The 26,876-nt window shown below is 38.6% G+C and overlaps 2 protein-coding genes across 7 annotated transcripts; one reads left to right on the top strand and one right to left on the bottom strand.

Annotated features, from left to right (window-relative positions):
* Nucleotides 1-282: 282 nt before the first annotated feature.
* Nucleotides 283-7,341, bottom strand: LOC104594137 (uncharacterized). Of its 3 annotated transcripts, none has more exons than XM_010254302.3 (4): nucleotides 6,857-7,339; nucleotides 3,627-3,686; nucleotides 1,558-1,713; nucleotides 283-655 (listed from the first exon to the last, which is right to left on the bottom strand). In XM_010254302.3, exons 1-4 carry the CDS (start codon nucleotides 7,163-7,165, stop codon nucleotides 488-490), a joined length of 693 nt encoding a protein of 230 aa, XP_010252604.1. In that variant the 5' UTR covers nucleotides 7,166-7,339; the 3' UTR covers nucleotides 283-487. The 3 variants fall into 3 exon arrangements, with proteins under 3 accessions (XP_010252604.1, XP_010252605.1, XP_088757978.1); XM_088901852.1 differs by lacking the exon at nucleotides 283-655 and adding an exon at nucleotides 940-1,334 and having other exon boundaries at nucleotides 6,857-7,341; XM_010254303.3 differs by lacking the exon at nucleotides 3,627-3,686 and having other exon boundaries at nucleotides 6,857-7,338.
* Nucleotides 7,342-7,605: 264 nt separating this feature from the next.
* On the top strand, nucleotides 7,606-26,481 carry LOC104594138 (Formyl transferase). 4 transcript variants are annotated; one of them, XR_016084371.1, is made up of 6 exons: nucleotides 7,606-8,134; nucleotides 9,174-9,282; nucleotides 10,382-10,435; nucleotides 11,595-11,771; nucleotides 16,955-17,028; nucleotides 25,555-25,681. XR_016084371.1 is itself a non-coding variant. In XM_088901828.1 (6 exons), the coding sequence occupies exons 1-6, from the start codon at nucleotides 7,750-7,752 to the stop codon at nucleotides 25,951-25,953; spliced, it is 966 nt and encodes a 321-aa protein (XP_088757954.1). In that variant the 5' UTR covers nucleotides 7,607-7,749; the 3' UTR covers nucleotides 25,954-26,481. The 4 variants fall into 4 exon arrangements, 3 of the variants coding, with proteins under 3 accessions (XP_088757962.1, XP_088757954.1, XP_010252606.1); XM_088901828.1 differs by lacking the exon at nucleotides 16,955-17,028 and adding an exon at nucleotides 25,840-26,481 and having other exon boundaries at nucleotides 7,607-8,134; XM_088901836.1 differs by lacking the exons at nucleotides 16,955-17,028; nucleotides 25,555-25,681 and adding an exon at nucleotides 25,840-26,481.
* Nucleotides 26,482-26,876: the final 395 nt, after the last annotated feature.

Genomic DNA, 26,876 nt, shown 5'->3' with positions numbered 1-26,876 from the left:
TTGTAAATTTTTACAATGGGGACAACAACCAGGGAACGAAGGTATTGGGATTGCATTACTACAAGCCTACAACATCCCCATGATAATCTATAACATTCATCCATGAAAAGAGTCCAATTTTCCTTTGACAACACCCCACCCAAAAATGAAAGAAAGAAAAAGGACCTTTATTGCCTTTGGCCAAATTGGTGTTGCTGCAAGAAAATACTAGAAGAGCAAGTTTTACCCAATCTCATAACCATTCAGAAAAAAGTGAAGTGATCCAATGAAAAGAAAGGATCATTATGCAACGACGCAAAGAAAGGTAGCATCAAATTAGCACTTGGTAATCATGAATATGCAATTTCAATACTCTCCCCTAAGTTTAAAATGTGGGAGAAAAAGAAAGCGAACAAGATTAACCGTTCTAATCAGGTTTTCACAAATGGATCATTCTCTTCATTCTGTTTTGTCGCAGCCTAGAAGTCAAATTAGTGGGTTATATCCCTTAGGCTCCACCACCACCTGAACCCATTCTCTCCTGCTGCCCTTCTTTACCCTGATCTTCTGTTTTGGAGTTGGGGTCACGATCACCATCATGGGCTTTTAAACCCAGGCTCAAATCCAAACTAGTTTCGCTCAAATCTTGTGGTGCCAAGTGATCCTTCTCTGAAGCCTGAAAATACAAAGCAAGGGAACCTTATTCCAGTAGTCATGGCTCCTGTAATTAAGTTTTGAAATCATTTTAGTCTAGCGGCTTAGAGCATATTTATCTCAGAAACTATCTGAATCATCCCTTCAGAAATGGAGCAGAGAGATTGGCATCACCAGTGACATAAGTTTGCCATATTTCTATAAGCAAGCAATGCAACTCTGGCAGTGTGCCAAATATAATTTGATCATTGAACAGGTAAATATTCATTAGGATAATCTTAATAAATGAGCACGTAAACCACACTATTGGGCTATAGTCATTATCTATATCTCATTCTTCATATTGGCCTTGTTAGAACTTAGTCAACATATAATAGATAAGACTGTCAAAATAAATTGCCATGAAGGCTTTATGGCTTAAGTATAGAAGAACATCTCTGAATTTTGTATGATGAAATTTGCAAAAGCCTATTTGTGATCCTACATTCCCTCGCTCCAATAGGTCCATGGAAATCCTTGAACAAGTCGAATGAGATTAGACATCTTGTCTGCTCTTGCATGACAAAATGATATTGATTCCTGAGCATATAAAGGCTTCGTAGCCATATCTAGTACATAAAACACTCAAGTTTGCACAGTATGTACTGGACTGGCTTTTTTGTCTGATGTTCACCTATTTTGGTAGACAAACCTGAGATCCTCTTTGACAAGCAGCTTTTATTAGCAAAAAGCAAATGAACCCAAACCACAAAATCTACCCAAGCGAAGTCAACTTCAGTTAACAACAGAAGAAAAGAGCAAAAAGAGGAAATCAAGAACTTGTAATCACTCAATTAGGAGAGTACTGAGACTTGCACCAAGAAGGGAAAGAGAAAATCATGGAAGGAGGAAAACTAACAGCATATGAATAAAGTTGTGCATTACCTGATTTTCTTCCATTGGCACATCGTTAATGTCAGGTTTTCCATTGGAACTATCACTCCTAGGGGTTCCCCCTCCAGATGGGTCAGCATCACTTGGTTTGGTTTCCTCATCAGTCTTTTCATCAGCCTCCATTTTCTGCTCTTCTAGCACAGCAATCTGCATTATCAACCTTATTTAGAATAAGCATTCAACAAGCTTTAATGATCCCCACAGTTATCGACTCAAAAAGAAAAAAAGGCATCAGCATAACCAGTCACAGAGTACTGCTGCCAATGATAACAGGAAAGAACCGAAGAAAACCCAGTGCCTTTTTCTTTCTTTCCTTTTAACGAGTTCACATCACCACCCCACCGTGCCTCGCCCCACACAACGTGCAACTGACACCTGTCCAGTCGCACACGGTGGGACGTTCCCACATGCTGGGCTAACAGGACGGACGTTAGCCCCGCCCGTTAGCCCCAAAACGAACTCAAGAGGGCTTTAGTCTGCGACTTTGCGAGCTTTTCCCATATTCCCGCCCCTCTAAATCTCAAATCAGAGGCTCTGACCCCGTTCTCTGCCCGAGCTCGGATCTCTGCCCCCATCTCCGGCACTGGTGATTGCTCCGGTCACCAGGTAAGTTCTAACCCTTGTTTTTTGTCCAGGGCTTTGGCTTTTTCATTAAACCTTCCTTTGATGTTTTGTTTTTCTTTTCAAACCAGAGACGTTTTTTACCCTCTTCCACCTCCCTCTCCGGCACCGGCAATTGCTCCGGCCACTGTTTTTTGTGTGGGTATTTTTCATTTCAAGAAACCAGTGCTCCATAAAGAAAAAACTAAGGAGTCTACTAAATCCAACTTCAAACGCTCAATCATTTTTGTGAAAAAAAAAATCTGTTTGATGCATAAAGTCATAAAATCAACCATACATCAACATAAAATCAAGCTTAAGTCATTTTTGTGCTCAGTGGATCTCCTGTAAGGAGTCTACTTTTTCCATCTTTTCTGGTAATCTTTCTATGGTTCAACCATACATCGACTGATTAATTCCCAAATGACCCTGCATGTATCAACCATAATGACCATATGAAAACACAGAGAATGGTATTATCTGAATTCTATGCTCAGAGATGTGACTGGAGAGATCGCCGGTGCTGGAGATGGGGGTGGAATCCAAGCTCAGGCAGAGAATGGGGTCAGAGCCTCCGATTTGAGCTTCAGGGTGGACAAGAATATGGGAAAATCTTGCAGAGTTGCAGACTAAAGCCCTTTTGAGTTCGTTTTGGGGCTACTGGGCGGGGTTAATGTCAGTCCCGCTAGCCCCGAATGCGGGAATGTCCCACCGCATGCGACTGGGCAGGTGTCAGTCGCACATCATGTGGGGCGAGGCGCGGTGGGGCGGTGATGCGAACTCCCTTTTAACATGTCAAACACCACCGGAATCTCTACTCTACTTGGGCACCTTAGATGGTGGTCACCAAGGTCCAGCCCTTCAAATGTCCTTGGCTCTCTATACAAGTTAGTAGATACAAGTCTGGATCTGCAACCACAATATGCTGGCCACAAGACCCTACAGCAGCGGATCAGAAACATCTCTCATACAGTCATGTTGTCATTCATGGGAAACGTTCCCTGATATGCAGCTGTAGTGTCCTGTGGCCAGCCTGTGGCCAGTGTATTGTGGTCAGCATATCTGAACTCAGTAGATACATCTTTTCTTTTCCCAAATGTAGAATGTATACATGGTGCTTTCATTCAGAAGCAAATAACAGGATTTTCTAAACCAATTATGGTTTCGATCAAAAGGTCAGGTGGGATTTTCTCAGCTCATTTTCCCTTAGAATAGGTTTAGCCTCAAGTGTAACCCCCGATCAGATAGCATAAAAGGAACTGTAAAATGGAAAAGCAAGTCATATTGATTTCTTGAAATTGTTAAGAGAAATTAATGTGGATAGGTATGGTAGAAAACTTGAAATAATCATTCATGCCAATCTAAGGAATATAAACATGGTTAAAGATTAACTATAAAAGATTATAAACTTTGATAGATTTCACAAATTAATTTGATTTTTTAAGGGCATGAAAATCTACCAAAGGACAATAGCTGCTGAAGTTTTGTACATAAACAATGCATTTGATTTTCAGGAGATCCTGCACAATTGTTAGGGAGAAGCATTTGCATCTTAGCAGATTGCATTGATTTTAAACTATTCAGATAGCAATGCAATATCTGGTCACTGAGAAATGAACAAAGTCAAGCAAGTATCTGAAATTTCTTCAGATATTTAATAAACAAGAGAGCTATCTAAAATCCTAAAACACCATTTTTCCCAGAGCAATTGACATGCAGTTGTCTTGGACAAAACACAAACTGTACATGAAATACTTGAGAGTGCATCACATTATTGCAATTATAAGATGATCTCAGGAGACATGAGATAACAAATTGTAAGATACAAAAGCAGTATCCACATATAAGAAATTTAGAACTAGAACAAAGAAGTGACAAACAAAGGATCATTATTAGTTTTTATGAAAAAGGAGATGTATTATATATGTCAGCCCAAACAGGGCAGCATGTACAGGTGAGTTCTTGTGTAAAGTAAGGTATACAAAACAACAATAACAACAACAAAAACTATTAGCAAATGAATACACTACCCACAAAATAAGAATAAAATATTTCCTTGTTGCTTCCTAATCCTATCCAAACAACCAGGTTGGGTAAACAATTCATGCTACATTAATCTAAGACCCACCAATAAACAAAGACAGTTATAATTTGGTTTCTTCCTTATTTGTTACTTATTCTAATCTTTATGCAATGATTTTTTCTTCTTTTTTATGTTTTCTTTTCCTATCTTTTCTTTTTATTCCTATACATTATTCCTCAGTTCCCATTAGGCACAATCTCTTATAATCTGATCCATCTTCTCATCAAGCAAGGTGTATGAAGTACATCAACTGCACTTGACAAACATCAACATCATCATCATCCAAGCTTTCTCCCAACTATATGGGGTCAACCACATGAATCCTGTTTCACCATTCCATTCTGTTTAATGCCATATCCATTGTTAAATTATTGGCACTTAAATCATTTCTTACTACTTCTACCCATGTCATCATCCAAGCTTTCTCCCAACTATATGGGGTCAACCACATGAATCCTGTTTCACCATTCCATTCTGTTTAATGCCATATCCATTGTTAAATTATTGGCACTTAAATCATTTCTTACTACTTCTACCCATGTCTTGGTCTACCCCTACCCCCTTCTAGCCCCTTCAACTTGCAACAAATCACTTCTTCTTACAAGTGCTGTTGATGGTCTTCTACGCACATGTAAAACCATCTTAGCCTATTTTTCTCTCATTTTATCACATATTGGAACTACTCCTAGGTTCCTTTAAATGACTTCATTTCTGGTCTTATCCTTTCTAGTTAACTTCTTCTTACAAGTGTTGTTGATGGTCTTCTACACACGTGATGAAAGCCATCTTAGTCTATTTTCTCTCATTTTATCACCTATTGGAACTACTATTAGGTTCCTTTGAATGACTTCATTTCTAATCTCATCCTTTATAGTATTTTCATTCATCCATCTCAGCATATGCATTTTTGCCACACTCATTTTTTGGACATGTTTCTTGATTGCCCAGAACTCTGCTCTCTACGGCAAAGCTGACCTTAATCTAAGTGGTATTCACCTATCACATAAAACTCCAAATGCACCCCTCCTTTTTGCCCATCCTACTCTAATTCTGTGGGTGATATCCTCCTCAATCTCCCCCTTGTTATGAATTGCCGAACCAATGTACTGGAAAAGGTCACATCAAATTATCTCTTGATCTCTGGTCCTAAGTATACCCTGATTTGTACAGACAAAAGACACGCTACGACCACAAGTCGCACCACGAATAGCAACTGCATTACAGTCTATGATTGCAGGCAACTCCAATTATTGTTCCATTCTTCCATCAACAGGCTATGACGGTTGGAGAAAAGGCGCAATGGGATTTGAGCGAATCGTGCTGATGATCTTCATGCTAACCTTCACTCAATCATAAATGGTGTGTACTCCCTTCCTTTTCCAAGACTCACCATATTATCTCTCTAGGAACTCTATTATATGTTTTCTCTAGATCAACAAACACCATATGAAGATTTCTCTTATTCTCTCAAAACTTTTATCATTGCAAAAGAAAGACAGCTTCCATGGCTGATCTCCTTGGTATAAACCCAAAATTGGTTATTTGATATATAATAGAAAGAAAAAAAGAACAAGTAGGATGCCACCTTCAATTGTTGGCTCTTTGGAAATTGTCACTAAAAAAGTCTCTCTCTCTCTCTCTCTCATGCGTGCACACACAGAGGCAGATTGGTGTCAAAACCTACTCTCATGTACCAGGTTCAAATTATAGAAGGGGCTAACTTGGGAAAAGAGATTTTCCAGAGTGAAGGCAGTCATAGAAACAACTATCTGGAGTAAAGTGAAAGCCATCGAGAAAAGGGCTATCTGGAGCAAAATGAGAGCCACCAAAGGGAAAGGCTGCGAGATTGGATTCACTGTGGAATACCTATAGCTGGAGTGAGAGCCACCAGGAAAACAGTTACCTGCCACTAGAGTTAGAGCTGCCCAGAGTGAGAGCTGTTGAGACGTCAGCTGCAGCTTCAGAAGTCTGGCTATATGTTATGGTTCTAAAGGTTAAACACCCTAGCATTACATGTTTCAACAGCAATATCGCTTTTGCTGTATTGGTCAAGTACCTAATACACACACTATCAATCCAACCTTACCGAAATGTTTCTTTCTTTTTTTTTTTCACCGAATCCTATCTCTCAAGTCTCAACATATCTTTGTCAAGTTGCCAGCATTGCACCTGTGCAGAACATAATTTCCTCAAGAATTCAAATATTCCATGATCCTCCAATCACATCTTTCAAAAACTTAGATCCCAATTTTAATAGTGTCAAAACTTTATCTGTTGGGCAGTAAATTTTCTAAATATAAGCATCCCAGAGAGCAAAAACCAAACAAATTACAACCCAAAGACCAAAATCTTAATTAGCCCACCCACAAATACCACTGCTAAACAGAAAACCCAGGTCATAAATCAAACAATTCTTAAAACCCACTGGAAACAATCCAATTTTCTTCAGAACCCATGTCCCCAATATCAAAACACCCTAATATCCCCGAAGTACTTATAACAGGAATCCTCCATGGCAGCATTGGCACCCTTTTCAACAAACAAACAAAACAAGTTGAAAGAAACAGAGAATGGAGAACAGCAAAGAAAATTTCGTTATATTAGTACCGGAACGTATCGAAACTTCCGTTTAGGCGGCTCCTCTGGTGGAGCAACCGCAGCAGTATTGTCATCCTTGGCCGAATTCTTGTCTCCGTTGTTGTTGTTGTTGCTCCGAGTGATGGGTGTCCATTTATAGAGGAGCAGATGAGAGCCGTTGTTACCATTAGTACCATTAGGCTGAGGAGTATGGTTCGTGGCACTAGATGACGACACGTGTACCCACTTCTTCTTCCACTTCCTTACTGGGCCGCTGAATACTGTCGCCGGCCCGTACCGTGTAGACGACCGTCCGAGCCTTGCTCCTACACCCTCCATTCACCGGCCAAATTTGAAAAGACACCTAGGCGGTGGATCGGTTGTAAATTGGCGGGATCCTTCGGATCAAAAACCAAAAACCGGGCTTACTTTGCTTTCTCGTCGTCGTCGTCCTCTTCCTCTCTCTCTCTCTCTCTTTCTCTCTCCCTCCTCCTTTTCTCCTTTCCATCCCGTCTCCGACTAGTTTTATGTTTTTTGGGAACATACGGAATGATCCCAGTACTTCATACCTATATTAATACAGTGCTACCATCGCAGCTTTTGCATATTTACCTATTTATCATCAATCTAGTCCGTCCATTTGGCGGACCCTCTCTTAAATTTCTTTAACGCCCATAATTACAAAGATCCTAATGGGACCCAGTGATTAAACGGTCCAGATTGACAAAAACTTATTATCATAATCACGATCGTACTGGAACAATCTATATACCCTTGGTTTTTTTTTTGTTCTCAGTTCGCTCCGTTGTTTCCCTGCAAAATCTCACCTTTCTAGTAGGAGCTGAACCAAACTGGAGGAAAATTGAAGTAAATCAATAATAATCTGTATAGCCATTCTTCCCTTCTTCTGTTCAGTATTTTTAATGGAAGCCCGTAGCTTGCTCTCTGAATTTTGTTCAAACTCTACAAACTTGATACTTCAAAAGACCAGAAAATTATCAACAGCAAGAATAGTATCTTCGTCTTCTTCCTTCATTCAGTCCCATAATCGGGTTTCTTTTAAAACCCATTATCATACAAAGCTTGTTTCACAAAGGGTAGAGATTAAGAGAAGATTACAGTGTACAAATAGTGTTGAAAAAGCAGAGGACCTTAACGCGGTTGTGAAAGATTCGGGAAATGGGGTTCGACATAAAAAGCTAGCAGTTTTTGTCTCCGGTGGAGGGTCAAACTTTCGGTCGATCCATGAGGCCACTGTTGAGGGAAGGGTCAAGGGCGACATTGTTGTTTTGGTCACCAATAAATCCGGTATGTCTTTTTTTTTTCACCGAACAACTGCTTTTAATTAGTTGGAATGCCGATTTTTTTTTTCTTCTTTTCGATTGCGTCTTTCTTCATTCTTGTTTTCTTATTTATAGGGAAAGACTAGTCAGCATGGATGAAGTATAAATATTCCCTCTTGTTTGTTTTCTTTTCCTGGTTTTCCTTCATAGGCTAACCTGCATCTTTGTTTATGACACAGAATCGAGTGATTTTATTTTCTTATCATCTCTCAGTACTAACAAGAGCTTAGTGACTACTTTCTTTAGTTTTGTTTTCTTTTTCATGAGTCTTGTGTTATTCAGCTTTGTAGAGTTTTGAGCATGTTTTATTTCATTTGAGGATTATTTCTGGTTCTCATCTGGTTGAGTTTTCAGTACTAATCATTAGGAACCTGTGCATGACTTCTGGCATTTTCACCTTGTAAGGTTACATTTTACCCACCACCCTGCTTCTCGGTTCTTGCTTGCTTGTTTATGGTTTTCACTTGATTAAGGAGAACTAAAGTCACTCGTGAAAAAAAAATAATAATAATAACTAGGGTATCCTGACAAAAAAATCTAGAGGGTTAGTAACTTAGTATGGAAACATCCAAGCCTTCTGCAGTTTTAATCAGGATCATAATCACATGCTTGAGTTAGATTGATATTAGGGCTCCATTTTCTGGAATTAGGAATACGGCCAAATAAAGAAATGTTGCTGTTTCCACTGTCAATTTGCTATATGCCATCTTATTTAGAGAAATTTTAATTCATTAGGAGGCTGAAGCTATCCATGGCTAAATGGTCCAGGTGACAGGTAGTTTAGGTCTGCAGCTTATTGACCTTTTCATTCTTGCTTCGTGTTTGTTTTTGTAGGTTTTCCTTCTCTTCATTCGATGTACCTTCTCTGTTTTTAGCGAATATCTATTGTATGATTGTTATATAAGAAACTGAAAAGAAAGACAGAGAAATGTGAAATTGCTGTTATTTAAATTTTTATCATTGTTATTTTTGTTTCTTTTCTTTACCTTCTATTTCCATTGCAGGTTGTGGAGGAGCTGAGTATGCAAGAGCTAGTGGAATCCCTGTTATTTTGTTCCCCAAAACCAAAGAGACTGAAGGACTATCTCCAACTGATCTTGTAAGTGCTCTGAGGTGAGGCTTTCTTCCAAAAGCTACAGATAGATGTTATTCACGTGTCTTCATGTGGAACTTGTATTATAGCATCTCAAGTGGTAAATATGATATGTAGGAAGAACTGGTACCTCAGAGTTTCCATCGAAGGAACCAATGCATTTTACACAGTCAGAGAGTACACTGAAGAGAATATGATTTCAAACAAGATGGGGGATTTCAAAATAAAACTAGCTACACATTGGGGTGCTTAATTTTATAGGGTGTGCCTGTATGGCATGGGGGTGTGCTGAGATCTGACCACATCACGGAAGAAAAGATTCTTGATCTACATCATAGTTTTCAAGGCGCCAAGGTGAGGCTAGGCGATAGAGTAAAAACATGTATCCTAGGGTAGTTCCCTAGGTTCCATAATTATATTTCCTTAATAAATATCCATAATTTTCATAAGAAAAGTATAAACTTCATGTTAAATTATAAAAAATCAACATATTCATGAGAAGAAAAAGAAGAAAGAAAAGAAATTTAAAAAATATAGGGGCTGAACCCCTATTTTTGTTATAGGAAAAGAAGAAAAGAAAAGATGGAAGAAGAAGAAGAAGAAATTAGTATATAAACACGCAAAATTAGTAAAGAAAAAGAAGAAAATATGTTGATTGGGCAACATTTTTTGTTCTTCCTTACTTATTGGTTCAGGTTTTGAAGTCTTTGAGGGTTCAATACAGCATTTAGCAATGTTTGTGTTGATTAAACCCTAACAAATAAGAAAATATAACAAGAAATTAGTATATAAACACACATAATGAATATTTTAGTTTAAAAATGTCTATTTTATAATTATAACCTCAAAAAGTTAAGAATATAAAAGTTTTTATAACATGTTATAGAGAACTGCTTGGTGATTAGGCAAGGCGAGCCTCCAAGGGCGCCTTATCGCCTAGGCATCGCCTTGATAACTATGACCTACATTATATCATTTGATTTTCATTGTTAAAACCTGATTACTTCATAATAGACTCATCCAAGTAAGGAAGGAGTAGGCGATTTTCTATTTAGTGCTTCCTTTTCACTTCCAATTTCAAATATTATCATCTGTTAATCTTTATCGAATCCTCTCTAGTGTGGCATATGAAGCTGGAAAGGAGCTAGATTCACATTACAGCTTCTTACACGAGTACCATCCCGACTCTTCTTTAACATTCAGTCTGGTTAGTGCTTTTTCTAACATCTATATCTCTTCTTCTGAGAATGTAATCCATCACTTCCAAGTTCCAACACAATGAGGGTTTTTTTAAGATCAACTTTACATTGGACAATTGGGATCCCCCTTCTAACACTCAAGTCTCAAGTCTATTCTTTGTTTCAGAATTTCAGACACCATAAATGTACCATTTCCATGGAAAATCACACTCTGCAATATGGACATAATTTATTTCAATGTATTTTGAATATAGAAGTGAGTGCTTAAACTAAGATTCTATATATGCTTCCCAGAGAGCCTATAGCTATAAAATTCTTTAGATAATTGTTTCAATCTGGTGGACTTAGTGCAATTAAAGAAGTTTTCCTACATCCATGAGACTATGAATAGGCCTAATAACAAGCCAAGAAAAAAAACATCTCTAATGAATCCCATTGAGAAAGGAGATCTGGGCTGAGGGATTTCTTGACTGCTATGCTCCCTAATACAAAAGTTTTTTTCTCCTTGCTGGAAAAATCTTTCCAATCTCTGGTCACTGAGACTAGCTTTTTTTTTCCCTTAACTTTGGTTATAACCTGCAAGTTTTCTGAGTAAAGACTAGGATAAATGTAAACTAAAAGGTCATGAATCATGATTTCTCTCCTTATCATCAACAAAGTTTCCCACCACATTCCTTTTTTATTGTAGGATGTTGTTCTAGCATTGGCTATGCAATATTTGTTTCCATTTGCTGTAATCATGTGAATTGGAAGGGATGTTGCATGGGAAATGCAAATGTCAAATGCCACTTGTCATGATTTTGTGTCTAACCTCAATTTGAGAGCCTGAAGTACAAAATAACCTTTTAGTTATTACATTATTTTAGACCACCTATAGTGGTGCCAAATCTAAACCATTAATAATTTATATGGAGTGGATTTCAGATATTATGTTCTTTTTCCCCTTAGAGAATAACTTACTGATAATCAGGCCTTTTCAGATGGTTGTCTTTTACAGGAAATTTGAGGTTGACTTTATCCTCTTAGCTGGATTCTTGAAACTTACATTATGTTTTTTTTTTTTTTTTTCTTTTTTTCCTTTAGAGAATTTACTGGTAATCGAGCCTTTTCAGACAGCTGATTGTCTTTTACAGGAAATTTGAGGTTGACTTTATTCTCTTAGCTGGATACTTGAAACTTATACCAGCTGAGTTGATTCAGGCCTACCCCAGATCTATATTAAACATCCATCCATCTCTTCTTCCAGCCTTTGGGGGCAAAGACTACTATGGTATGAAGGTCCACAAAGCTGTTATTGCTTCTGGAGCTAGGTATGTTAAGTTCTAATATCCTTTCCGTCAGTTATTGGCCTTTTCTATATTTTCTACTTCTTGGATTCTATATAAGAAATTGTGGTACAAGGGTGGTGGAATCTAAGAGTTAACACACCTGAATCAATCTTAGTCCTTTAGGGATGTTGAATAAACTCCTTTAATGAAGAATATGTGAGCTGTTGCTGGATATACTAGCTGCTTGTGAAATTAGAGAGAAGGTGGAAAAAGAAAGAACAGATTAACCCAGAATCACTCAACAAGTTGCCTAGGAAAAGGAATCATTTTGGGGTGTGGGAATCACTTACCATTCTTAGCATAAGCTACACTAACTCAAATAAATCAACTCATTAATTCTTCCATATTTTTCCATTTGCACATGGGCACATACTATGGGCGGCCAATCCTCTTGCTAGAATTGCACCTTTCATAAGAAAGTAGAAAATCAGTAACTCCTAAACTAGTTAATCAATAACTATAAAACAAATCAAATCCAAGGCTGGACCCTACAGGTAATTTGCAAAACAACTAAAATACCCCTATGGTGTAAAAATTTCAGAAAATTCAGAATTTGAACTGTTTTCTCATGCATCAATCAAATCATCAACTTATATTGGAGATGGGGCAATACCAAGAAATCATGGTTGCTCTACAGAGCATAAATCACAATTTTTTTTTGGGTTCCATCAGAGTGCAAAGCCACCTCTGTTGGATAAACAACCATGTATCAAATAAGCCTTCTTCCAATAGCTGTTTTGGCATGATGCCCAAACAATCAATTGATTTATGAGAGACTAAGTGGGTTCTCTTGTTGTTGTCACTGATAATTCAGGTTTTTATTTAATATAATTTCTTACAATTTACATACTGTAGTTAATCTTAGGCTGCCTGCTTGAATGACTATTTTGTTTATCATTTAATTTAAGTTGATTTTGCTTTCTCATTGACATAGTTGTCAAGGCATCACCTAGGCTAGGTGCCTTGCCTACATGCCTTGACTTGTAGCAACAAGGTGCCATCCAGGTGACTAGTACTCGCCTAGCAATAAAGCACCCACCTAGGCTGTAAAAATGACAAGGTGAACGCTTTATTATAATATCACTTGTATTGCTATTATCTTAGTTATATGTATGTTAATACATTTTATTATGTACTATATATATCATTTATACTTTGTTTTAAAGTTTTACTATTGAAATTTAAAAGATCAAAGGGTTCTAGGAAGAGAAAAAGAAAGAAAGAATATAATTATAAAGAGGTTTCTTTTCCTTTTTTTTTGTTTTTTAATTCTCTCTCTCTCTTAAATTAAATAAAACAGTAGCTACACCCTTGTTCTTTTTCTTTTTAAAATTTTTATTTATATAAAATTATAACCTTCTTTAGATGCTAATTGATATGAAATTGCCCTATGGAATACTTTATGTTAGCATTATTTTTGAAAATATTGAAATTAATATATTTAAAATACTTTATCTTTTAGATATGATGATTTGTCATGCTTTGAGAGGAAATTTAATGTTCTTTCAATTTAATATTTCATGTTGATCATAGTTTTCAAGGCACTGATACTACATTAAGGGAATGGCTTTTTCCCCTATTGTCTTTATGACATATTGTCTAACTTCCAACACCATTGGATCCTTCATTAAGGAGTTAGATAATTCTACTGTCAACAAGTTTAGGACTCCAAAGAGGAAGTTGTATAAAGTATTCTCTATGTCTTAACATAATAGTGAATCTTATCACATTGATCATTAGTTGACATACCATCCTTGAATATCCCAACATACCCAAGTATTTGACCCCAAAAGGATCTCGCTAGTTGGCATATCAAAGACAGACAAGTTTGATAATCAACCTGCTATCAATATCAAGTTTATGGATTAAAAGAAATACCTAGTTGTTCCACTTGTCAAAAAGTCTAGGAACATTTTGGGTTTGGTCTAGTTCAATGTTTCTTGTAAGCACTCATCCTCAAACCTTAGGTCACAACCCGAGTAACTGAGGCCCACTGCTCCACTACCATGGGTGGTATGAGAATGATAACCTTGTCAGGATAGACTTCTCCAAGGGTATCCACTAGTTGTGAAGATTTAGGTCCATATTATGACAACTATATAGCCTCATACATAATACTGATATGAACTAAGGGGATTTAGTAGAACAGCCCAATGACACATGAAGTAAATGTTTTTTCTATTCATAACAAAAGTGTGTACAATACATCAGTTGAAGCTGAGGGCATACACACTGTCTAACAACTCCCACTTGCACTCAAGTCCAATATGGTATAAGTCGTAGCCCAATGCTGCCCATGTGTTTCTCAAACACTTTTTGCGTTAGTGGCTTTGTCAATGGGTCCGCCACATTCTCCGTTGACACTACCAAGCTCTTGGATGGATTTCTTCATCCAAACATCTTCCTTAGAAATATTACTTGCGGCAATGTATTCAACATCTGTTGTGGAATCCGTTGTCAACCTTTGCTTACTACTATTCCAACTAACAGCTCCTGGCCCTAGTAGAAAGGCAAATCCATATGAAGACTTTTTGTCATCTGGGTCTGACTATAAATCGACATCAGTATACCCAACCAATTGCAATGAACTTCCTTCAAAGACAAGGGAATAATCCTTTGTCCTTTCAAGGTATTTCAATATGTTCTTCACAGTAGTCCAGTACTCAGATCTTAGATTCAATTGATATCTACTCACAACACTTACTACCTAAGCTATGTCAGGTCGAGTGCATTGATAGGATCATCAAAAGCTATGTCACGACACAGTAAGTGCTCAAGGCAGTTTGTATGTCACGACACATTAATTAAATAATTAAGTGGTTGGCCCCACTAGCTTACATAAAGCATGTGACATGTTGGCTCTCCCATTAAGTTGTGGGTCCCATGCCATACAAGCTGTAATATTCTAATTGGATAATTATTTTCAGAATTATTAAAGTGCTAATGGATAATTAAAAGTCTCACATGAGAATCCAAGTCAAACTATTCACTAGATAGTCTAGTATGACTAGGATTTGGCTAGTTTAACTAGGTAGTTAGATTCCAATCTAAAGGGCTGGATTTGGAGATCAAGACTCTCTCCAACTTAATCCTAAACATGTTAGGAGTCATAGATAGACAAGGAGAGGGCTCTTGCAGCCCTCCATGGTCTATAAATAGATAGCAATAAGAGGGGATTGAACCATGCAAGTTTTTCCCATCATTGCTAGAATCAATCTAATCTTGTAAGACACCTTTGACTAGGGTTTTGAACCTCATTTGACCAGACCTGTTAGTCAACCTCCCTAGCATTGTTCTAGACTTATTCCGGGTTAAAGATATGACCCAAACTCGTGTGAAAGGTCAGACCTTTGCCGTTGTAAATTCTAGAAAAGAATTCCAAGACTGCAAACACAGTTGCACCATCTTCAGTTAGTTGCAGTATTTTGGGAAGATCCAAGTTTGGGTGTGAACACCACTTCGATTTTTGCATTTGTGGACATCATAATCGGGTTCTACACTTATTCTTGGTCCGAAGATTTGATCTTTTATGGTCCAAGAATCCCAAATGATCCAAGGAAGAAAATCGTGTTTTCACTCCAAATGCGATTTCGGCATTAGGGTTTCAAGTAAAATTTTGATTTTCAACCTCTCTAATTATTGGAATTTTTGCACAATATGATCACACGATGTTCATCTTTCAGGTTCAAAGGAGTATACATCTTGATTCAACCATAACAAATAACTTAGTTTAATAATGTCTATTTCATTATTATAATCTCAGAAAGTTAAGGATATAAAAGTATCCAACAACAGTGTAAAAGATATCTTGGTGATTAAGTGATGCAACCCTTATGAGTGCTTTATCACCTAGGCATCACTCTACATGTTATGCTACCTTAGTATGAACTGGTTGTCAAAACATTAAGAATATAAAAGTATCCAAGAGCACCATGTAAAAAATTTCTTGTTCATAAAGCAAGGCAACCTGGTATTAGTGCGCTGTTGCCTAGGCTGGTGCCTAGGCATCACCTAGACAACTATGATGCTGATGTTATATGAAACTAGGGAACTTGGCCAGAATTTAGTTATTTATTTTATAAAATTCTTATTGCCTAGGTGACTAGGCACCCCATTGACCTAGAATCATCTAGATGTCTTGACAACTATGCTCACTGTTTATGAGTTCAAGGTTGTTTTGAAGTTCAAAAAAAGTGTTATAAATGGAACTTATTTTCAATGTTTAGGCCATTAAGTTTCTATACTCATATGATGATTCTTTGTTATGATTAATATGCATATCCATGTGCTTCTAATAATGACTCATCCTTGAACAACTTCAATGTTTGGCAAAACATTTGGAACCAATTGTTCTGGTACAGGAATGAAAATATAATTACTGACCGGCTACATTGGGATGGATTCTTGTTTCTCAAACAAAAAAACAAAGAAAATAATTTGGGAAATGAATCTAAACACATCAGATACAATCTTCCAGACCACCTTACCACCTTTCTAGCAAGCCTTCAATCAAAATCAGAATATTTCAACGGGTTGCTTCTGCTTGGATGAACAAGGCTAGAATTTAAATCAAATTAAACAACTCTCCTCAAGGTCCCATATTCCCCCACATGTAGTTTTAACATAATCTTGAGTTGATATCTGGGGTTCTATTACGATACCCCATTAATTTGGTAGGCAGGCAGTAGGTTTGGAGAAACTAACTCAAAAGCAAATTTATATTGGGTAGTTTTCAGTTTTTCTAATGTAATTTTCAGTTTTTAGGTAGTAGTTTATCAATGCCTATGGTCAACCTTTAGTTTGCCTCACATGTGACTGATATAATATGATTTAAAAAGCAACTTGCACTAACAATGAATATCCTGCATAGGAGTTACTTTACTGTTAATTTTGAGAGAAGATACACTAAAACCGTAAGGATCTTCAAGCACCTCTCCATGTATGACATTTTCCATAATTGGCAATTGGTGTCTGTGTCCTCTTTCAGTTAAACAGGTGGTGAGGTGCATGCTTATATAAATATTTATTAAATAAAAAATAAAAAATATATAATATTTTATTGGTTGTTTTAGTTATTACAATAGAACCTATTGCATGTTATCATGCTTTTGTATTGAGGAAAGTAAAAACAAAGTTAATCCTTGAGGGTTTCACATTGACAATAGAATCGAAATATCGAACTGAGGAAGATGAGAGAACAGCAGCCTCCATTGTTCCCACACAGTCCTCTAAAGTCAAGGTGAGTTAATCCTTCTCCTCCTCCTCCTTCTTCTTAGTTTTGTTCTTTGTTTCCTGGTGTAAAACAGTGGTTACGCCCCATTTTCTCCTCTTCCTTTTTGTATCTTTTCTCCAAGTTTTTTGAATCATTTTATTGGACTAAAACAGGGGCTCCGCCCCCTTCTTTTGTTCTTAAATTTCCTGTATGTTTTCAGCTTTTTTTTTCTCATTATTGGTGTCTGAAACAGGGGCTCCGCCCCTTCTTTTATTCTTTATATTCTTCTTTTATTTTAATATTTTTTCACCACCTTTTCTGGGTCTAGAACAGGGGCTCCGCCCCCTTCTTTTGTTCTTAATTTCTTCCATTTTTTCAGCTTTTTTTTTTCTCATCATTGGTTTCTGAAACAGGGGCTCGTCCCTTCTTTTCTTCTTTATATTTCTTCTTTTATTTTAATATTTTATCACCAGATTTTCTGAGTCTAGAACAGGTGCTCCGCCCCCAACTTTTCTTTTTCATTTTCTTCTTTTATTTTAGTATTTGTTCCCTATGTATTGTAGATCTAAATTAGGGGCTCTGCTCCCTTCAGCTCTTTCAAGTTCCAAGCACAAAAGTAAGTGCAGAATACATAAATCCAAAAAAAACTAGTTCAAAAGGGTAGAAATCCATTGGCAACCTTAGTTTTAAATTCCATCGCTTAGGCGAGGGCTAGGCGCCCGCCTAGGCGCCTGGGTGCCCCATGGTCGCCTTGGCGCCTTGAAAACTATTGGAAATTTGGTTAGGGCTGAATTAATGACAGTGGTTCAAGGACTGCATCTAGAAAAATTATTGATTGCTGGCTTCTCATTGGTGGTAGGAGATTCAAAAATTAAAAGTCAGCAGGCTCAAAGACAATAGTACAACCTCCTGACACTACAGAAACATTTTCAAGGAGATCGGGATGCTAACAACAGGGACTATAGTTGATTATGCCTGGGTACACAGGTCAGCAAACACATTGGCTGATGTTATCTGGTAAATAGAAGTTGCATATTTTGAGGAGGGTTGGAAACTGAAATGTAATCCAGAAATTTGGGTTTGGTGGCAGTAGCCATCCCAAATTGGGACTGCAAGGCAGTTGTGTATAATATATTCTACTCTCTAATCAGTAAAGCTACGAGTTAACTCTTAAAAAATAGTTTTAATTGAAGTTGGATTATGTTCAGTCACTAGAGCAAAAACTGGTTTGGAAGTAAGAATTAGGGGGAAATAGTAACAGTTGACAGATTAGGATACTATCTAGGAAAGCGAAGAAACTGGAAAAATTGATGAGAGGTTTTCTTTGGGAACTAGGAGAAGGTAAAAAATACCACTTAATCAGTTGGGAGGTTGTGGGTAGAAGCAAAGAGGAAGGAGGATTAGGGCTTGAGAATGTGCTTAAAAGGAATTCAGCTTTGTTAGGGAAGTAGTTGTGGAGGTGGCCTGTAGAACGAGATAGGCTGAAGTGGTGAAGAGTATTCATGGATGGTTAGAGAGTGGATGGGATGTTGGTGCTTCAAGGAGGGTTAACCTAGCAACACCATGGAAAGCAATTCACAAAATTCTTCCGTAGTTTCTCAATTGTATCAGGTATGATGCTTGTTCTGGTAATTCTATTCAGTTTTGGGAGGACATTTGGGTTGGAGATCTTCCCCTAAAAGACCTTTTTCCGTCCTTGTACTCTTTTTTTGTATAAAAAAGATGTGGTTTCAAAATTATTTCCTTCAATTTTAAATTTGTTGTCTTTGTCTTGGGATTTTGGTTCTCATAGAGGGTTAAGGGAGGATGAAGTTGATTGTCTGTCTGCTCTTCTTGGTTTCCTTGATAAGGTTTGGTTGGATCCTTTGAAACCTGATAAGAGGATTTAGGCCATTCACCCTGATGAGTCTTTTTGTTGTGGTTCCTTTTTTTAAATTCCTGTGCCAAACCTCCTCTCAACAAAGTTTCCCTTCCAAAGAAGTTTGGTGTAGGCTGGTTCTCTCCAAGGTTTATGGCTTTGTGTTGGGAAGCGTGGCATGGCAAAGTAAGCACGATGGGTAACTTACAAAATTGAAGACCCTTCTTATGTATTTCTCCAAACCGGTGCACTCTTTGTAGATCTCATGGTGATGACTATTATCACTTATTTTTATCTTGTAGTGTCACTGCAGAGCTCTAGGTTTGGCTTTATATAGGATATGCCAACAGAAGTAAGTACAATCTTTAACCCTTCTGTGTTCTATTGGCCCCATAAAAGAGGAAGGAAAATGTGGACATGTGCACGAGCTGCCTTGTTATGGACAGTTTGGGAAGAAAGGAATGCTAGGATCTTTTAGGAAAAGGGGAGGAGCAGTCAGGCCTTGAAAGACTGCATTATGTATAGGGCAATACATTGGTTAAGGACTCTGGATCAGTGTTTTAAAGTGCGGAGACGTGACGTGAGGCGTAATTCAGAACACAAGAGGTGTAAGCCTCCCGAACACAAGGAAGTGTAAGCCTCCTTAAGAGGAGGGGGGTTATGAGGAGGATGAAAAGGAAGGGGGGATCTCATTTTTTCTTTATTTTTAATAAAAATCTTTTATATTAAGAAGAATAAAGATGCATAACAGCTCTTGCATCTGAGGCGTACGCCTCAGAGGCGTCAGTGCCTCTGGCATACGCCTCAGGGCATTTTGGGAGCGCCTCTACGCTTCCCACGCCTTTTAAAACACTGCTCTGGATTTGTTTGATCATTTCTCCTTTACTGACTGTTGGAGGGTTTGGTTATCAGTAGCAAGTTGTTCCTCCTCCAAGGTAAAGGTAATGACAAGTCGGGTCCCCCCTCACGGTTCTTTGAAGCTGAATTTTGACAGGAGTAGCCAGGGCAACCCGAATCCCTCTGGATTGGGAGGTGTACTGAGGAATGAGGCTGGAAAGGCTGTCTTAATATACTCTGGCCCTTTAGGTGTTGGGAACTTTATTTATGCAGAGCTGTTAACTGCAATACAAGGAATAATTCTTGCAAAAGAAATGGGTGTGGAGCAACTTCTGGTTAATGGGGACTCTAAGACAGTGGTGAACTGGTTAAAGAATCCGGAGGATGTCATGTGGGACTACAAGAATGAGATAAAGAAATTCAAATGGCTGGCAAGGAATATGTCTGTAATAGTACAGTGGGTTGGGAGATCAGCTAATGCATTTGTTAATAGGGAAGCATTGTACTGGGTGCAACTGTAATTTGCGTTTTTTAACAGTCATGCACTTTTTGATGTAGTTTTTGTGTTCTCTGTATGAAGAGAACACGCATTCCCCTAGAACTACATATCTTCTTGCAGCTGAGAGAATATTAGCATACTTGAAGAGATGCCCAGGTAGAGGTACACTGTTCAAGAATAATAATCACATGAAGGTGGAGGTCTATACAGATGCTGATTGGGCTGGGAGTGCTGATGACAGGAGGTCTACCTCTGGATATTGTGCCCTTGTAGGAGGTAACCTCGTCTCTTGGAGGAGTAAGAAACAAAGTGTTGTTTCCCGCTCTAGTGCCGAAGCTGAATACAGGTCAATGGCTAACGGAGTGGTTGAAATCCTATGGTTGAAGTCACTACTTGAGTTGGGTATTGATTATGAGAAGCCCTTGATGTTGTATTGTGATAATTAGGCGGCTATTAATATAGTTTACAATCTGGTGCAGCATGACAGAACTAAACATATCGAAGTTGATCGACACTTTGTCAGAGAAAGGGTTTCATCACAAGAAGTGTGTCTCCCGTATATTACCTCCAACATGCAGCTCGTAGATCTTCTCACCAAGGCCGTTCCAAGGAAGAAGTTAGAGGCAGACCTATTCAAGTTGGGAATGACAAATATCTATTTCCAACTTGAGGGGGAGTGTAGAGAACACTGATGTGGGCTCCACGGCTGTGGTCCCCACTGTGTTTGTATGATAGCACATGTAACCTTTGATTAGTTTGTCAATGTTAGTTGGTAGTTATCTTAGACAGCTTGTTATCTCAGTTATTACTATTCCCTGTCTGAGGGACTCAAACTCACTATTACTATTCCCTGTCACTACAATATCATCCACATATACAGCAAGCAAGGTCAAAGAAGAGTTCACTCTTTTAATGAACAGTGTATGATCTGATTGGGCCTGTACATAGTCGAATTTTCCAAGGGCTAGTCTGAATCTATCAAACCAAGCTCTAGGGGATTGCTTTAATCCATACAATGCCTTATTCAGTCGGCAAACCTTCTTACTTGTATCTGTATCATAGAATCCAGGGGGCAACTGCATATAGACCTCTTCCTGTAAGTCTCCATTCAGAAAAGCATTTTTAACATCCATCTGGAACAAGGGCCAAGAGTAACTTGCTGCAAGGACTAATAGAACTCGAATAGTGGTCATCTTTGCTACTAGAGCAAAAGTCTCCAAGTAGTCTATACCATAAATCTGAGTAAACCCTTTTGCAACCAACCGGGCTTTGTACCTTTCAATGGAGCCATCAGCATTATGTTTCACAGTAAATACCCATCTACATCCAACCGGTTTCTTTCCTCTGGGTAGGTCAACTAGTTCCCAAGTATTATTTTTCAAAAGGGCATCCATCTCAACTTTCATTGCATCTTTCCACTTTGGAACTGATAAGGCTTCTTGCACTGTTCTAGGGATAGGGATATCGGCAATGGAAGTGAGATAGGACCTGTAAGAGGAAGACATGCGATCATAGGATAGAAACTGGGAAATGCAGTGAGTTGTGGATGTGGTGCAACACCGTTTCCCTTTACGGACCGCAATAGGGAGGTCAAGGTCATTTGAAGGAGGGGAAGTACCTGGATCTGGATCTGCAGAAGGAACTGAAGTTGGTTTGGACTGTCGATGACCGAGATCAACCTGCCTGCATCGCCTGTGATAGACTTTCAACTCCTGATTCCTCTGACAACCCTCACCATTACAGCCTTCATCACTCAATGGAATGGGTAAAGGAACAACCTCAGATGAGTTAACCCCACTCTCATTGCGCTCCCCCTGAGGAAAAAGACCCAAATTCTCACTACTCTCCCCCTGAGGAGAAGCCCTAGGATAATAGGGTGCCTCCTCAAAGAATGTGACATCCATCGAGACAAATCTCCTCCATGAAACAGGACCATAGCAGCGATAACCCTTTTGAGTTTGTGCATAACCGAGAAAAATGCATTTGGAGGCCTTAGGGTCAAATTTGGAATGATGAGGTCCAAGAAGCTAAGCAAAACAGGTACAACCAAAGGTTTTAAGAGGAACAGTAAACAACTCCTCATCTGGGTATAGAAGGGTAAACGGAGGCTTTATATCAAGAACCTGGGAAGGAACCCGATTAATGAGATACACTGCCGTGAGGATAACATCACCCCAGAAACGGATAGGCACATTGGAGGTAAACATGATGCTTCTAGCCACCTCCAAAATGTGCCTATTCTTCCTCTCGGCAACCCCATTCTCTTGTGGTGTATGAGGACAAGTGCTCTGGTGAATAACCCCATGATCAAGTAAATAAGAGGCCAGTGGCTTAGCAAAGTATTCTTTTGCATTATCAGATCTAAGGACTTTGATTTTGACCCCAAACTGGGTTAAAATCATCTGATGAAAGTTTTGGGCCAGAGCGGGAACCTCATCTCGAGAACGCATAAGGTAGACCCAAGAACAACGGGTATGGTCATCAACAAACAACAGAAAATATCTATACCCACCCATAGAAGGGATGTGATATGGCCCCCAAACATCGGTATGCACAATATCAAAAGAATTATTACTTCTTTTATTACTCAAAGAATAAGATGTTCTACAATGTTTGGCAAGCTCACAACTCTCACATCTCAAATTTGACATCTCAACAGATTCAAATAAAGTAGGAAACAAACTCTTCAAAGACCGAAAAGATAAATGACCTAATCGATTATGCCAAAGCATAACCAAACTCACAAACTGAGAAACAAAAGATTTCTTATCCACTGGCTCTTTCCAATGAGAACTTTCTCCAAGCAGATAGATCCCATTCGTCTCACGGCCAGTCCCAATCACCTTCCTCGTCTCCAAGTCCTAAAAAACACATCGGTCAGGGAAAAAGGTTACTGAACAATTCTGATGTTTGGTAATACTACCGACTGAAAGCAAATTAGTATCAAGTTTAGGAACATGCAAGACTGAGGATAAAGAAATAGTATCAGATAACTTGATGTCACCCTTGCCAGAAATGGGAACAAGAGAGTCATCAGCAATGGATACTTTATCTCTACAAGAAGATAAGTGATAAGTAGTGAACAATGATGGCAAGATAGTCATATGGTCAGATGCACCTGAGTCTATTACCCAATAGTGTTCAGTGTTACCTGGAGCTGAAGCATGATAGGCTGAGGCCCGAGTACCTGAATGAGCAAATGCAGATGTGGTAGGGGCTGATGGTGACTGAGATGACTAAGCTGAATTCCCAACCTCCTTTTCCAACTGTATTAGGGAAGCCCGAACAACAGCTAAGGTATCTAGGGGCGTGCCTTTTGTGCCTGACAATGATGCAGAATCATTATTCACAACCATATGAGCATTACCTCTTTTATTCTTCAGTTTTGTTGGGACTAAATGAGGGTGGAGCTTCCAACATGTATCTTTCATATGCTTGGGTTTCTTGCAATGTTTACATAGCAGATCCCGTTTATCTTCCTTCTTCATGTCCCTTTCTGTATCACCCCCAAACTTAGGTTTAACTTCTGCCAGGGCTGGGGGAAAGGGCTGATGTTGCATCATAACCTTCCTCCTGGTCTCTTCACTATGCACTAGGGAGTATGCTTGAGAGAGGGTCACACTGTCTCTTGTTAGTATCTACTGTCTCACAATGTCATAATCTGAATTCAGGCCAGCCAGAAATTCAAACACCCTATTGGTCTCAACTTGTTTTTTATGGGTTTGTGCATCTTTTGGACTTTCCCACTCAAGAGTCTCCAGATGGTCAATTTCATGCCACAGGGATTTCAAGGTAGAGAAATAAACAGAGACTGGTTTCTCTCTTTGTTTAAGATTATTCACTTCACAATTCATTTCATAGGCTCTAGCAACATTAAGAGGTTGAGAGTAGGTCTCTTTCATGACATCCCATATCTCCTTGGCTGTCTTTGCCCGCAAGTAATTTCGACTGATATGTGGCTACATAGAGTTGCATAGCCATGTCATAACCAAGTAGTTCTCCTGAACCCACTTGGTATACATTGGGTCCTTCTTGGAAGGTTCTTTCACATCTCCCAATAGGTAGCTAAGTTTTCCCCTTCCCCCAATAGCCATCATGGCTGATTGGGCCAATTTCAAGTAATTGGATCCGTCAAACTCACAGTTGTAATCTGAAACGCAGTCTCAGACATACTACCAGAACTGTTGTTCCCCAAAACACCTTTTCCCTGATTTTTGAACTCCATTCTTGGTCAAGAATCAGTAGTTAAGAACTATCAGGGTTACTACAATCGAAAACAACAGTTAAACAATCGATCACAATCAGATATCTGTATGAAATCAGTTCAGATCTGATTTGAAACCAATCGGCAACCAGAATATATGCAGTCCGATAACAGTTCTCACCCCCAAAACAGGCTCGGAAGCCAAAAACAGGTCTGAAACCCACTTAGAAAGCAATCTGTAGTGCTGAAGCAGAATTAGGGTTTTAATCGTAGGGCTAGGAAGATCTTTGTGAGAACATAAACAGTGATCAGTCGCACTTTCCAAAAGAATTCATAGTCAAGTCTAGCCGTAGGGTTAATGACAAACCCTAAAAAAAACTGATCACCTCTGAGAGAAAATAGGAGAGTTCGGCCGCTCCTCCTAGATAGGTCCAACCTATCTTGACTGACAGCAATCTCAAGGGAAAAATAAAGACTTACCCAGAGAACTCTGATCACTACCTTCAATTGTGGCCTGAACCCTAACCTTCTCTGATTCTTCCTAATTACCAAAAACACTCTGCAAGCCTCGACAAGTCTTCAAACAGCTGCTAAACTTTTCTGGTAACCTCCAAGAATCAGCCAACGAACAGTCCTTTGTAAGCTTCCAGCCCTAGACAGTTCTCGTGTGGTCGGTTGGACTAGACTCACATGAGAAACCCTAGATAGGCTCTGATACCAAGTAGTCAATCAAGACTACAGTCAGTCTTGAATTCCAACAAATTTCAGATTGAGAAAAGTAGAAGAAAGAGGAAGAAGAAAGGAGAAGAAGCAGAAGTACACAAGGGTTTTGAAAGGAGGGACAGATCGAATGAATCTGCCGCCGCCACTCTCTCTATTTATAGTTTATGTTCACTAAATGTAGGAAAGGACAGAATTGCCCTTAATGCTTACATGACAAATAAAACAAATAAGTAACTGAGATAACAAGCTGTCTAAGATAACTACCAACTAACACTAACAAACTAATCAAAGGTTACATGTGCTGTCGTACGAACACAGTGGGGACCACAGCCGTGGGGCCCACATCAGTGTTCTCTACAATAACAATTTGTTACTTTAGTCCTTTTGCATCTACAAATGGGTTTGTCATGTTTTATCTTCTTCCATGGCCAGATATTCAGGTCCCACAATCCATTTTGTTGATGAACATTATGATACTGGTCGTATTCTTGCTCAAAAGGCAGTACCTGTTCTGGCAAATGATACGGCAGAGGTGCTGGCTGCAAGGGTCCTTCATGAGGTAATGAGGGTGATTAGGATTGGTTTTGTTATTAGATGGCCTGGTCCACTCATTTGATTGTTGATTGGTGGAAGTATTAAATTTTTCTAGAGTGACACCATTAATTTCTTTCTCTGCTTGGTTTTTTCTTCCTTTGAACACTTGAATTTTCTATTTAGGAGCATCAATTGTACGTGGAAGCCACTGCAGCATTATGTGAAGAGCGGATAATTTGGAGGGAAGATGGTGTACCTCTCATCCGAAGTAGAGAAAACCCAAATGTATACAGCTGAAGGAAACCTGGTCGGAGATTGCATGTGAGATTAAAACAAGCACATAGTTAGGACCCAGAACTTCATCCAACAGAGCTACTGGGTCTATTTGTTTGTTCAGCAGAGCTGTGTGAATTTTATGATCAAAGTTTTACAGGTTATGGGATATCAGGCATTTGGCAAACAGGGTACAACCCAACCCCAAAGAGATTTCCTTGTTCAAGTGTCTCTGGTTGGACGATATGAAAATCATAGATTCATAGCAGCAGAACACTTTATGACTATTGGCCAATTTTCTTTTTCCTGTTGTTGTTTCTAGGAATTAGAACATTTGGACAGATTTAAAATCCAAGATTGGCCCATCTTGCTTTTAGTATAAAGATGAGGGGATACATTGATTTAAGGGTGGCAGCACATCCAAATTCGCCACTTGATTTGATATTCTGCGTGTGAAACACTGAAATTTGATGCTTTTTTTTTTATGGATGGAACTATTTTTATGAAACTTGGAGGACTGCTTTTATCTTCAATTCTGGTTTCCTTTTTTGCATATTTATGAGTTATATTATTGTACGTTGTATGAAGGGTGGTCATTCACGAAACATTGTGCTTTACCCAGAAGCAACTAGTATTTCTTTACCCAGAAAACACACAGAAATAAGCAAGTGTGTTTCAATTTTTTTGTTCTTGGAACAACTGACCTTCTGAGGATTGAATGTTACAATTTTTTTTTTTGGCTGTCCACTTTCAACAGGGTTCTTCTGCATGACAGATTACTCCATACATAGCTGGACTGGATGGACTAACTTGTCCTGCAAGAGAATTTTTTTTTTGGGCAAAAATTGCATAATAGTATCTTACTTTGGATTAGTTTTACTTTAGTACCTAGACTTCAAAACATACCACTGTAATACTGGATCTTTTGAAAATTGTCAATTTAGTCC

This window comes from Nelumbo nucifera, chromosome 1, assembly GCF_055504915.1.
Source record: "Nelumbo nucifera cultivar China Antique chromosome 1, China Antique-T2T, whole genome shotgun sequence".
Lineage (NCBI taxonomy): Eukaryota > Viridiplantae > Streptophyta > Magnoliopsida > Proteales > Nelumbonaceae > Nelumbo > Nelumbo nucifera.
This window is presented reverse-complemented; position numbering and strand designations above follow the sequence as displayed.

Excerpts from the sequence above, each read along its gene's own strand:
- LOC104594138 (XM_088901828.1), top strand. The coding sequence starts at position 7,750 with ATGGAAGCCCGTAGCTTGCTCTCTGAATTTTGTTCAAACTCTACAAAC. Across the intron at positions 10,436-11,594 it reads CATTACAGCTTCTTACACGA|GAAATTTGAGGTTGACTTTA; the intron begins GTACCATCCCGA and ends TGTCTTTTACAG. Across the intron at positions 25,682-25,839 it reads CTGCAAGGGTCCTTCATGAG|GAGCATCAATTGTACGTGGA; the intron begins GTAATGAGGGTG and ends TTTTCTATTTAG.
- LOC104594137 (XM_010254302.3), bottom strand. The coding sequence starts at position 7,165 with ATGGAGGGTGTAGGAGCAAGGCTCGGACGGTCGTCTACACGGTACGGG. Across the intron at positions 3,687-6,856 it reads GGAAGTTTCGATACGTTCCG|GATCTCCTGAAAATCAAATG; the intron begins GTACTAATATAA and ends ACAATTGTGCAG. Across the intron at positions 656-1,557 it reads TGCCAATGGAAGAAAATCAG|GCTTCAGAGAAGGATCACTT; the intron begins GTAATGCACAAC and ends TTGTATTTTCAG.